At 38.9% G+C, this 12938-nt stretch overlaps 1 protein-coding gene across 1 annotated transcript; it reads right to left on the bottom strand.

The window, feature by feature from the left end:
• Nucleotides 1-480: 480 nt before the first annotated feature.
• On the bottom strand, nt 481-11388 carry LOC115416221 (uncharacterized). Its single transcript, XM_030129966.1, has 8 exons — nt 11299-11388; nt 7372-7484; nt 5078-5252; nt 3991-4100; nt 3650-3827; nt 2183-2292; nt 1860-2034; nt 481-586 (listed from the first exon to the last, which is right to left on the bottom strand). The coding sequence occupies exons 1-8, from the start codon at nt 11331-11333 to the stop codon at nt 481-483; spliced, it is 1002 nt and encodes a 333-aa protein (XP_029985826.1). The 5' UTR covers nt 11334-11388.
• Nucleotides 11389-12938: the final 1550 nt, after the last annotated feature.

The following is a 12938-nucleotide window of genomic DNA, read 5'->3' as shown; positions in this document are numbered from 1 at the left end:
TGGGGAGGTGTTCCGGGCATGTCCCACCGGGAGGAGACCTTGGGGAAGACCTAGGACACGCTGGAGAGACTATGTCTCTTGGCTGGCCTCGGAACGACTCGGGGTCCCCCTGGAAGAGCTGGAGGAGGTGTCTGGGGAGAGGGAAGTCTGGGTATCCCTGCTTAGACTGTTACCCCCCACGACCCAGCCCCGGATAAAGTGGAGAATAATGGATGGATGGATGATAAAGTGGAGGTTAGAAAAAAAATACACATTTTTCACCAGCTTTATAATAATACAGGATTTGGACAAACAGTCTAGAGACGGAACATGAGGTCCTTCTTTGCCTTTAATAATGTGTTTCAACAGAGGATGCTGCCAACAGTTTATCCAGTTAGAAACTAAAATAAATCTGTGAAACAGTTTCATCAAAACAAAAAGAAATTCTATCAGTGATGAGGCTGAAAGTCAGGGTTTATTTTTTCCAGGTGGGTCATGTATTCAGTCGTCACACGGGCAGGGGCATCCAAAACGCACTTTGTAGTCAAAGCACTGGTGACAGGACTGGTCTTGGTTTCGGCAGACAAACCCAACAGTTGGACTGTAGCTGTCAAGAAAAAAAACAAACAGGTAAATATTCTGTAATTTGTGTGATTCAAAACTCAAACACATACATGGTGCAGCAGGAGAGTCAAAACTGCCACCATTTCAGAGCTCCAGTTTGTGCAAAACTGCCCCCTGGTGGGAAATGAAGGTTATGCAGATGGGCCACAAGAGTTCACTGACAACAAAACTAAAGGGGGTTTTCATTTTCAGTCCTTTATTTATTTATTATTAAACCTAAAAAATGTTTTTGATTACAAATTTACATGAAATGATGTAATTATAACCAAGAAGTCCAAGCCACTTGGTTTGAATGATGTGTTATTCTTAATTTATGGAGCAGACATCTCCACCTGAGCTGTTGAATCATGGAACTGGATAAACTGCCTGGAACTGAAGACAAAAACTCCAGTTTTTCACTGTTCTTTATGATTGTTGATCTTGTTCTGTTGTTTCTTTGTGTTTTCAATCTAACTAAACTAATTTAACTTAACCATCAGTCTTGTTTTTGATCTGGAGGGTGTCATCAGTAGCTGAGAATCAGAATTGATAATAATTGTAATTATTAATTTGCACCAACCTTTATATAAACCATGATTTTCTTGGTTGCTAAAATGATCTTTTAACCCTGTAAAGCCTGAACCAATAAATAACTGACAGAAACTAGAGCCTTTCTTGGTCCTTCTGAACAACCCCCAAAAAAAATTATTACGAAAGATTATTATGAACAATGAGTTTATAGGCTATGAGTTTTCCAGTTCTTACAAAATCTGGGGTTCGTAGACATTCATGGAGGGATCATGTCTATGAAGATACGCACAATCCCATTGTTCGTAATAATCTTTGTGAGCGAGGCATTAGCGCTGTTTCCTTGGAAATGACAACATCCGGTCTCAGAAAATGAAAGAAACAGGCGCTTTAGGTCTGTTTTTCCATTTCTGTCAGGTAGTAACTTTAGTTTTTGTTATTAGAGAAAACGAAAATCAATACGTTTTTTTTAATTTGGTTTATCTGTTTTGACACTGAAAAAGAAAAATGCCTTGAAATTCAAGTTTAATTCTATTTAAAAGAAAAATCAATAAACCACTAGTTTTTCTTTTGTTTCTGAAAAGAAAATCCAACAACCCACAGATCCACAGAGCCTGCTGCTCCTGACTGGACAGACTGTCGGTCACTAATCCCTTCTGTCAGGTGGTAAATGGTAAATACATACTTTAGTCGTTCCCTCCAGTGTAATCAGCGTTGGCACATGAATGAGCTGTGACTGTTGAACTTACATGTACGTGGCCTGGCCAGTGGAGGCGACGGGAATATTTGTGTCAACAGTAACAACCTCAATGCCCAGAGGCTTTTCACAGATGTCCTCTGGGAACTTTTTCCTCAGGTCACTTAGTAGTTCCCAGTCCCCTGACGCAGTGGGGTCATCGCGGTCAAACCACTCGGTCCAACACACTAAAAAAAAAACATAACCAAAGGAAAAGAGGATGAGAGTTGAGCTTCCATTTGAACAACAGAACGACAGTGGTGCGACCATGACAGAACATAGAACATTTGATATGATCAGTACAAGACGCTGAAACTGATGCATGTACACTGTTACCTTTTTGAGTGCAGAAGTCTGTGGGACAGCGGAAGCGAACGCGAAAGTCCTGGCACGTGCCATGGGTTTGTTCATCATTTTTACAGATGAATCCTGTGGTTGCGTCGGCTCTGCACAAAGGGTTACATTTTTATTTAACCAGGACAACTTACACATAGGATTATTGATTATAATAAGGTACTTGGGTTTCAGTAAAGGCTGTTGGGCTGTTGGGATGCATCAGAAATACATTATTGCATAAAGAGCAACAGCATAATCTATCAGGATGAAGGAATAAAGCAATACAGTAATACTGAATGTACATCAGTGTGGTATACATCAGGGCTAATATGATGAAGGAAACGTTCTAAAAGTATTTGTAAGCTTTTTTCTGACTGAAATGTTTAAAGTTGCCAGTTGCATCAGACTGGGTTTCCCTGTGGACATGTTCAGGTCTGGGCTCCATTCACATGCTGCTCAAATGATAGAACAACAGTCGGAGAAGGACCAAACTGGACAGAAAACTGCAATTCAAAAACAGTCGACTTCCTGTTGGATTTAGGGGATGGTTCCTGCAGTTTGACCTGGTTCATTCACCCCCCACATTTTATTGCAAAGCTCATGTGGGGGATTTATTTTTTAAGTTTTTGAAGGGGTCATTTCTGAAAAAACGTCAAAATTCACAATATTGCCACCGCAACACAAACAGTGTCTGAAAAAGAACCTTTTCAATTACTTTTTTCCCCACAAATGTCTTTAGATCAGTGATTCTCCAACAGTGGGTCGTGGGCCTTTGAGCAAAAAATAATGTTAATAAACCAATCCTGTGCTTTGTGTTTTAATGGAGCTGTGCACTGTCCATTCCCACTCCCCAACAGTAGGTGACAGTAATGCACTGTAATGATAATTAACACCAGATATTTAACAGCATAAAAGAACCAAAAGTTTCAATTCAAATCATGGAGAAACTCAACAGCTCCATCAGATCTGGTTTGACCTCCGTTGGACAAAAACCTCAGTGGGTTTAATACTTGAATAAGTGAATGAATTAACTTTTAATTTTTATCTAAGTGCACATTTTAGTTTTGGTTCAAATGGACCTAATTTATTGTAAAAGGGAGTATTTCCATATGTTTGGTCTCCACCTGCTGGTCAGTTTGGTTCATCATTAAACTGGTCTTCTGTGTTTTCATACTGTGATATTCTGGATTATCTCAGGTTCCAAACACACCATCTTTTATTAAATACATTTGAGGAGTTGAACTGTTTTTATTGTGGGTCCTGAAGACAGAACCACTGCTTTAGATGAGACTGAGCTGAACCCTCTAAATAACCAAAAGTGGGCACATATTGTATTTCATGTTCAAACAAAAATGGTGGACTTCCTGTTGGAAAATTGCACTAAAGTCTATAATGAAAATTAACCTGAACGGATCATTCCTAGAATAACTGTGGCATATGCGAGGGCATGTTTAGTTCAGTCCTTACACATGTATATGATTCTCTGTTTCATCCATAGTTAACCCAGATATAGTGAGGACATGGATTTGCTGTGGTTCTTTGCAGATCCTCTCTGGGTATTCATCACGAAGAGCAGCGAGGGTCTCCGAGTCTCCGAACCCTGAGGGGTCATCCAGGTCAAACCAGTCTGTGTAGCATCCTGGAGCTGGACCGAGGAAATGTGAATGAGTAAGAACTGCACACATCGTCTCATATAAACAGTCAGAGAAACAATGAGAATCCAACAGCCACGATGTGGACATTATAGAAACACAGGTCCACTGTGGAAACGGAGGATTCATCAGTTTATAAACCCAGACTGACGTTACCTTTGGGACGGCAGAAGTCTGGTGGACACAGGAATCGAACACGGTAATCATAACACATGCCCGTTTCCTGGTCTGAGTTTTTACAGATGAATCCTGTAGTTGTATCAGATCTGCACAAAGGAACACATTGTAGTAAAAAGAAGTGGAAAAACAGTTTAATGTATATTTGCAGCGTCTTTGATTGAAATAACAATTAAAAGTGCAATGAAAAAGGCAAACTGAACTAAAACTTTAAATGCTTTTTGTTTTGACCTCTGAATTAAAATCTGATTTGAGCATCAGTGTGTGAGTTCAGGTACGATGATAAAATGAATTTGGGATCTTTAATAAACAATAGTTTTTTAAATCATATTTGATGTCATGTATTTTTTCATCCTACCTTTTTTTCTTATCAGTAAAACAATGTTTTTCTATAAAACCTAAAAAGTTCATAGTAAAACTGTATAAAATCGTATTTAGTCCTTTATTAATAAAACTAGAAGCACTCGGAGAGCGCAGACCTCCGCCAAGGCCAATCAGTACCCCCCCACCCCCACCAAAATGTAATCATTTGTTCCTTGTGCCAGTATCAACATTTCCTGAAATTTTCATCTAAATCCGTCCATAACTTTTTGAGTTATCTTGCACATGGACAGACAGACAGACAAACAGACAAACCAACGCCGGCAAAAACAGAGCCTCCGTGGCAGAGGTCACAAACCTTCTTTGGCAAAGATTTTCCACAACTACAATGAAATAGCAAATATACAGCAGAGGATTAGGGAACTGGGGTCCAAAATATTATTTTTTCTCAGAATTTTTGCTTTAATCTCAGAATTTTTACTTTTATTCTCAGAATAAGAATAAAAAAATATATTGGACCTTCATTTTATTTTATTTTTTTTCCAGCAGCCCTAATCCTCTTCTGTACAAATAGCTATGAAATAGACCGCAAGACTAAAAAACAAACTATTACTGTTTAAATGTCCAAACTATAATAACTCTGGGACCATACAATTTGACCAAAAGATCAGAGCTGACTATCTACTGTCCTGGATTTATTCTACCTATCAAAGCTCCTCTCATACAGCAGGTTCCCAGTACTTACACAGAAATCACATTCCCTGTTGAAGCTACGCTGAGCCCAGCTGTGGTCCGGACCTCGATCTGAAGGGGGATGTCACACACACCGCCTGGATTTTCTTTGCGCAGATCTTTGAGGGTCTCCCAGTCTCCAGAGTCTCCGGCGGGATCATCTCGATCAAACCAGTCTGTCCAGCATTCTGGATCAGTCATAATAACAGAGGTGCATGTCGTTAGCCTCAGATCAGAACTGTCGAAGTCAGGGCTGTCAAACATGTGGCCTGGGGCCCAAATGCGTCCCACCAAAGCTTCTAATCTGACCTGGGATGAATTTACAAAGTGTATAAATTCCACAGTCCAGGCTGTGGAACTCATTTTAGTTGTGGTTCCACATCCAGACCAATCTGATCTATAGTCAAATAATAACAGCAGAAGAACCACTAAAAAAGAATGACTGCAGATTTTCTTCTCGGTTTGATGTAAAAAAAAAAATAATATTACACTATGCCTATAAATAATGACAATTTCAAATTTTTGTCTTGTTGTAGTGCAAAAATTAACATTAAATTGTGAAAATATTTACACTTATAAACTATCCTGTAACAGTAAATGTGAATAACCTGAACAAATATGAACCTGAAATGTCTAAAGAAAATTAAGCAAGATTTTAACAGTTTTCGGCCTCTTACTAAGGGTTTAGTGTCTTTGTAGATCTGATCCATAATGCACATGTAGAAATGATAAAGTTGAGGCATAATATTGTTAAAATTGCACTTATTTTTCTTAAGATGTTTCAGTTTTTTCAGGTTATTCATATCTTTTTTGTTTGGATAGTTTATAAAAGTAAATATTTTCATAATTTTGTGGGGGTTTTTGCATTAAAACAAAGACAAAAAATTTGGAGTTGTCATTATTTATAGGTTTTTTTGCTATTATTTTACTGGTCCGGCCCACTGGAGATCAAATCAAGCTGAATGTGGAACCTGAAAGAAAATGAGTTTGAGAGCCCTGGTCTAAGTCATCCATTATATGCCCAAAAGTCTGTGGACACGTTGAATCCAGGTGTTTCTTTTCTAACAGGGGTCTGGGATCCAAAACAATAAGGACTAATGTCAGAATATAGTTTTATATTATGGGATAAATATATTGATTTTTATTAATATTGATGTTTCTGTGTCCTATCCTCATGAACAAGACATCTGACAGCTGTAGACATGATGTGTCCCAATATTTATGTCCATATAGTTTAAAAACATCAATATTTCACTATAGTTTAATAGTAGATTTTTCTTCCTCAGATGTGATGAAAGTAGATGGTTAGATGTGGATGAAAATTATTAATTACAATCAGAGCAGGAAAAAGATTTTAGAAATGTAAAGAATGTGGAGGAAGAACATTTAAAATCAGAGTCATGGAGGAAAAAAAATCAATATTGAGAGAAATTAAGTAAAAACCATTTCTGAGGCATTTTGGAAGCAAAGATAATCATTTAAACCAAACTAACCAATGCACTGATATTTATCAATGTATATAAAACTATATTCTGACATTAGTCATTACTGTTTTTTACCCTGGACCCCTGTTAGAAACGAAACACCTGGATTCAACGGGTCCACATACAATTATGGAAAAAATTCTTGGCCCACCCCTTGTTTTCTTCAGTTTCTTGTTCATTTTAATGCCTGGTCCAACTAAAGGTCCATTTGTTTGGACAAATATAATGACAACAACAAAAACAGCTCATAGTAGTTTAATTTCAGAGCTGATATCTATCCATTTAACATGTTTTCTGGATAAAAACCAAAATCACTTCAGTTCTTCCATCAGTATCTGTGTCACTGTACTGACAAAAACAGTGCTTTTATTCATTCCATGTTTTCTTTTCTGTCTGTTTCAGTCACATGACACACACAGGAGTTAGGACTGGATTGCAGAACCATTGTTTCTGAGGACTTTGGATGGTCTAATAATTTTTTCCATGACTGTACATTTGTCCATATGGTGGATGACTTAGGCAGTTATGACATGAGGTTAGTGATATGGAAATCTTGTGTAAATGGAGTCTTAATAGATCACTCATTCATTCATTGTCCTGTTATTCCTTTAGAGTGACCAATGGAGCTGAAGCGGCAGGTGTTTGGACTGTGGGCGGAGTCACACAGACCCAGGGAGGCCATGCAAACTCCCCCTGAAGAGGCTGGAGGTTCCGACCCTTGGAGGTGATGATCCAGTCCACCAGTGGGTGCCCCCCCCCCCCCCCCCCCCCCCCCCCCCAGGAGTCCTAATGTCAGCCTCTACTAACAGAAACAAACACCTACGTGACTGAATGAAGAAGTCGTAGGGACACAGGAAGCGAACCCGATAATCCTCACACTTTTTGCAGCTTGGTTGGTCTGAGTTTTTGCAGACAAACCCCGTTATTGTGTCGGATCTGCAGAGAAGGAGAGACGAGTCAGGACAACTTCTGTACACAATTACAAAAGAAACCACGAACACAACATGCAGACAAGGACATGTACAATGTCTTTACTCTACAAGTGTTACGGAGGTGCATTATACGTTATATTGACCTATGCTCCAAAATAAATTACAGTATAACCCAGTGGTTCCAACCTTTTTTTACTCCTGACCCCATTTTAACATCACAAATTTCTGTCGACCCCAGGCATTCAAAACGAGAGACATTTTTTTGCTAAAATTAATTTGTTTTTGATCCTTTAATAGTTTTCTATAGTATGTTTCAAATCCAGGTTAATTTTAGAGGACATTTAGTCTATATAATGTCTATTATTGTGGACAGATGCAGTAAATCCAGGTGTAGATTACTGCACAAAGGCTCAGGATCTGTCCAGTCAGTCCAGCTGGGATTTACAAGAAGGAAAATTAATACTGAACAAACAAGAACTGAAACTATGAATTATGAAAGAGCTGCAGCATCTGAAACTGACCACAATGAACATTTGACACAAACAGAACCACAGTGCTGCAGTTTCACAACCACAGTTTGTCTTTTATAGATTGGGATTGTCTCTGTCAACTCACCATATATTTTTTATTAGTATGTTTTTATTTTTATTTTTATCAATTCACAGAAATTTCGTGCGACCCCATTTGAATTCCAGGTGACCCCACATGCAGTCCCGACCCCAAGGTTGAAAAACTCTGGTATAATTTATCAGTATTTTTAAAGAAAATAATTCTAAATAGTATCCAAATTATACAGGGGTTTTCAAGAATCCTCAGAGGCCAACACCCAACATATCAAACATAAATGGGAAGGAGAAAGTCAGATAGTTCTATCTGCAGAAGAATGGGAACACATTTGCAAATCACAGTGGAAAACGACCCTTTCCCAACCCTGGAGGGAATTTGGGTGAAAGAATATTATAAGGTTTTTTATTACCCCTGTTCAGAAAAAGTATCAGTGGGTGGGGGCTGACTGTTGGAGGTTCTGTGGATCAGCTGGAGCCAGTCACTACCACCTTTTTTTGGGAATGTCCAAAAATCAAGTCATTCTGGATGAACATCCACAGTTGTGTGGAATCTATATTTAAGATCACAATCCCATTTTTGATGCTTTAACACTGTACATGAGCGCCATGACGCAGACCATTCAAAATAGTAAAGTAAGGAAGTAAATTTTATTTATAGAGCACTTTTCACAGACAGAGTCACAAAGTGCTTTATCAATTCAAATCAGAATCAAATTAAGTTTACAGAGACCCAACAGAATCCTTCAGGAGCAAACACTTGTGATTGGTGACAGTGGCGAGGAAAAACTTCCCTTTAACAGCAGAAACCTGGAGCAGACCCAGACTCCTGAAGGATGGCTGTCTGCCTTGACCAGTTGGGGTTAAAGAGAGAGAGAGAGAGTAAAGGAGGAGAAAAGAGAGAGCGATAGAGATATAGAGAGACTGGGGGGGGGGGATGACACATGGAGTACGTTATGATGAATACATAGAGTGTAATCAGTCTGTGGTGGTCCTGGGTCAGGTGGGAGACTAAAAAGCCTTTTTGAACAGGAGGGTTTTGAGGTGTTTCTTAAAGCTCTCTACAGAGTCCATGGACCGTAGGTGTAGAGGCAGGTCATTCCATAGACGTGGTGCCACAGCTTTAAAAGACCTGTCACCGCGTGTGCTAAAACAAGTCCGTGGAACCATCAGCAGGTGCTGTCCTGAAGACCTCAAGCTATGAGTCGAGCTGTAGGGCTGGATCAGGGAAGCAATGTATGCAGGGGCCTGGCCATGTAGGGCCCGGAAAGTTAGCACAAGAATTTTGAAATGAAGACGATATAGAACAGGAGCCAGTGGAGAGATTTAAGGATGGGAGTGATGTGGGTTCTCCTGTTTGTGCGGGCCAGGAGCCTGGCAGCAGAGTTCTGGACAAACTGTAGACGGGCCAGCTCCTTCTTGTTTAAGCATGTGAACAGGCTGTTGCAGTAGTCTAAGCGAGAAGATACGAAAGCGTGAACGATCATCTCGAGCTCATTTGTGGACACCATAGATCTGAGTTTGGAGATGTTGCGTAGGTGGAAGAAACAGTTTTTGACTAGGTGTTTGGAGTAGAATTCTAAAGACATGTCCTGGTCAAAGATGACACCCAGATTCCTCAGTTTTGTCTTTACCGAGGAACTCAGGTCTCCAAGGTGATGTTTGATCCCTGGGATTGCACTATCCGGGGCAATGATGAGGGTCTCAGTTTTGCTGGAGTTCAGCTGGAGGCTGTTATCACTTTAGCCACTGCTTCAGCTCTGACAAGCAGATGATTAAGGAACTCAGTTTGTGGGGCTCAGAGGAGTTAAAGGAGCAGTATATCTGGATGTCATCCGCGAATAGATGATAGGAGACATCACTGTACTGTCGGATAATGTGGCCAAGTGGGAGGACATAGAGTAAGAATAGGACTGGTCCCAGGACAGAGCCTTGGGGCACACCACACAGTAGATCCGCTGAGTCAGATTGGAAGTTGTTTATTGACACAGTGAAGCTTCTGCCGGTCAGGTAAGAGGAGAACCAGTCTAGCACATGACCTGACATCCCTACCAGGTCCCTCAGTCTCTCAATCGTTATGGTATGGTCCACTGTGTCAAAGGCCGAGGAGAGATCTAGCAGGACCAAGACCGTGGATTTCCCGGAGTCAGCCGCCATCAGGATGTCACTAGACACTTTTAATAGTGCGGTTAAAGGAGGAGACCAGTATTTAATGAGAGTACAACTGACTGGAATGAAAAAAGCTCTGACGAGGAAGAGACTCCAACCAGATGCACCACAACACAACGACTGGCTACAAGCAATCTATGAAATCTATGTAATGGACAAACTGTCCTTTTCAGTAAAAGTAAAATAGGATAAATGTGTATAAATATGTTCAAAATGGACCGTATATATTCACCCCAATGAGGCCACATTTAACTAAACTGGAAATGACTAGTTGTAACTGAACTGGTTGAATGAACTGGAGCTGAAACTTGTGTGGTTTTTGGAATAAAAATAATGAAAATAAGGGGAAAATGTGACATCTTTTTGTTCTAAGGTATGTTTAACAAAATATAACAAAAAGAAAAGGGGAAGACTTACTTTAAAAACAGTTGTCTTTGTTTTGTTTTGTTTTGTTTTGTTTTGTTTTTTTTAAACAGAGAACTTATATGAAATGTGTGTATGTTAAATTTCATGCTTTACCATTGTTGATTTTTTTTCAGACATGGTATAAAAAAATGTGCTTTGTTGTCTGTTGTAAAATGTCTTTTCAGGTGAAAAACAAACAAAAAAATGTACAACTAATATGACTAACAAATAAGAAAAAAAAGAAAAAGAAAGTAATTGGAACTGGTAATCCAATTTCAGTGTTTGGAAATATCAGATCTATAAACCACACATACTCCCATTCTACTGGGCGTTTGTCGTGTTAATTTGGTCATTAATTGGCCTAGAACTAATTTACTGCAAAAGTCTGTTTTATTCAAGTCATTGCAACTCTGGAATAATTTGCAAAAAAGGCTGAGGGACTCACCTAATTTACATGTATTTAAAAGAACACTAACATGGAGGGTGTACCACATGTGACAGTTGGACTTATTGGATGTTTTAACTGTTATTTATTTCTTCTGCATTATCACTGTATTTATTACCAATGATGTATCAGTTTTGATGTCTTTAAACTGGGACCCCAGGAAAACTAGCTAATGGGGATCCCCAATAAATAATAAACAATAAACAATCCATGAACAGTAGAGATCCAGTTCTTACACAGAAATGACGTCTCCTGTTGAAGCCACAGACATTCCAGATGTGGTCTGGACCTCTATCTGAAGGGGGTCGTCACAGATCTTTCCTGGGTTTTCAGTGCGGAGGACCCCGATGACCTCCCAGTCTCCAGAGTCCAAGGGGTCGTCTCTGTCAAACCAGTCTGTCCAGCGCTCTGATGCATGGGGGGGGGGGGGGGGGGGGGCAGCATTAGTATTAGACACTTCATTTAACCCTTAAAGACCCAAACACGCACCGTCGACCTAAACCATCTACTGATCTAAACTATTTAATACCTGTTGATCCACTAATCCTATCAATACATGTCAATAATTGGTGTCAAATACAGTTCTTCATCTTTCCTTCATCAGATATGACCATATTTGGACGTTCAGAGGTTCCGTAGTTACCGTGGAAACACCGTCATCTTCTACAACATTGATTCACCAGTAAAACCCATGGAGCTGGATCAATGCCACTGGATGGACACACTGGGTTTATGTTCAGTTCATGATATTTTTTCTGAAAAAGTAACTTTTGTGTAATTTTTTGTCTGTTTCTGATATAATAACCTTTGAATTTACTCTGAGCTTTTAGGAACATCTGCATGATCAGTGGATTGAATATAGGAAAATTAATGATTTACACTGAAAAAACTTCAAATAAAGAGGATAATATTGCAATAAATGGTGATAAATGACTTAAGAAATGTTATATATGGGTCAAAACACAGTAATGTCCTGTCAGAGGGCGAACATTAACTGACTGCCATTCCAACATTTATTTCAATATAAAGTAGCTCCTTATTTTGGATAATCCCTTATGGTCCAACTAAAGCAAAAATGAACTTAAAAGTAAAAATGTGGGTCATTTAGCAACATTAATCTGTCAAATTGTCTCTAAAATGTCCCGTCAGAGATTTCGAATACTATGTTTTGACCCTATAGACAGAAATCTATTTGGGAACTGACACAAAAGTGTCACTGGGTCTTTATGGGTCAAGAGTTAACTGATAACAAAAAAAACTCAAGTGCAAAGTGGACACCAGTAATCCCAGCTCGGCACCACTCTGCACCAGGCCTACTATTCTCATCTGTTCCATGTGTTTCCGACTCAGCTCTGTTGTCATTCCATCACAGACTGGGTCTCAGTGTGCAGCATGAATGAACAGGATAAAAAAGAGACAATAATATGTAAAAAGAGATTTAAAAAATAGGTAAAAACAATAGAATAAAATAAAAACTACCATAAAAACCACTAAAATAAATATAAAAACCTCTGAATCTGTACAATATTGTACAATATTCATTATCAGCGACAGTTTAACCCTTAAAGACCCAGTGCTACTTTTATGTCAGTTCCCAAATGAACTTTATTCTCTCTTATTTAACTTTTCTTACACAATTTATCACCATTTACTGTGCTACTTTTATGTCAGTTCCCAAATTAACTTTATTCTGTCTTATTTAACTTTTCTAACACAATTTATCACTATTGACTATAATAATAACCTCTGTATTTTGCATTTTCCAATGTAAATCGAAAATTTTCCTATATTTTCACTAATCATGAAGCTGTTCATGAATACAGGGTAAATTCAAAGGTTGCAATATCAAAAAACAGAGAAAACTAAAGAAAAATTG

This window comes from Sphaeramia orbicularis, unplaced genomic scaffold (assembly GCF_902148855.1).
Source record: "Sphaeramia orbicularis unplaced genomic scaffold, fSphaOr1.1, whole genome shotgun sequence".
In the NCBI taxonomy this organism is placed as follows: Eukaryota; Metazoa; Chordata; class Actinopteri; order Kurtiformes; family Apogonidae; genus Sphaeramia; species Sphaeramia orbicularis.
Note: the sequence above shows the minus strand (reverse complement) of the source record. Positions and strands in the feature narration are given on the sequence as shown.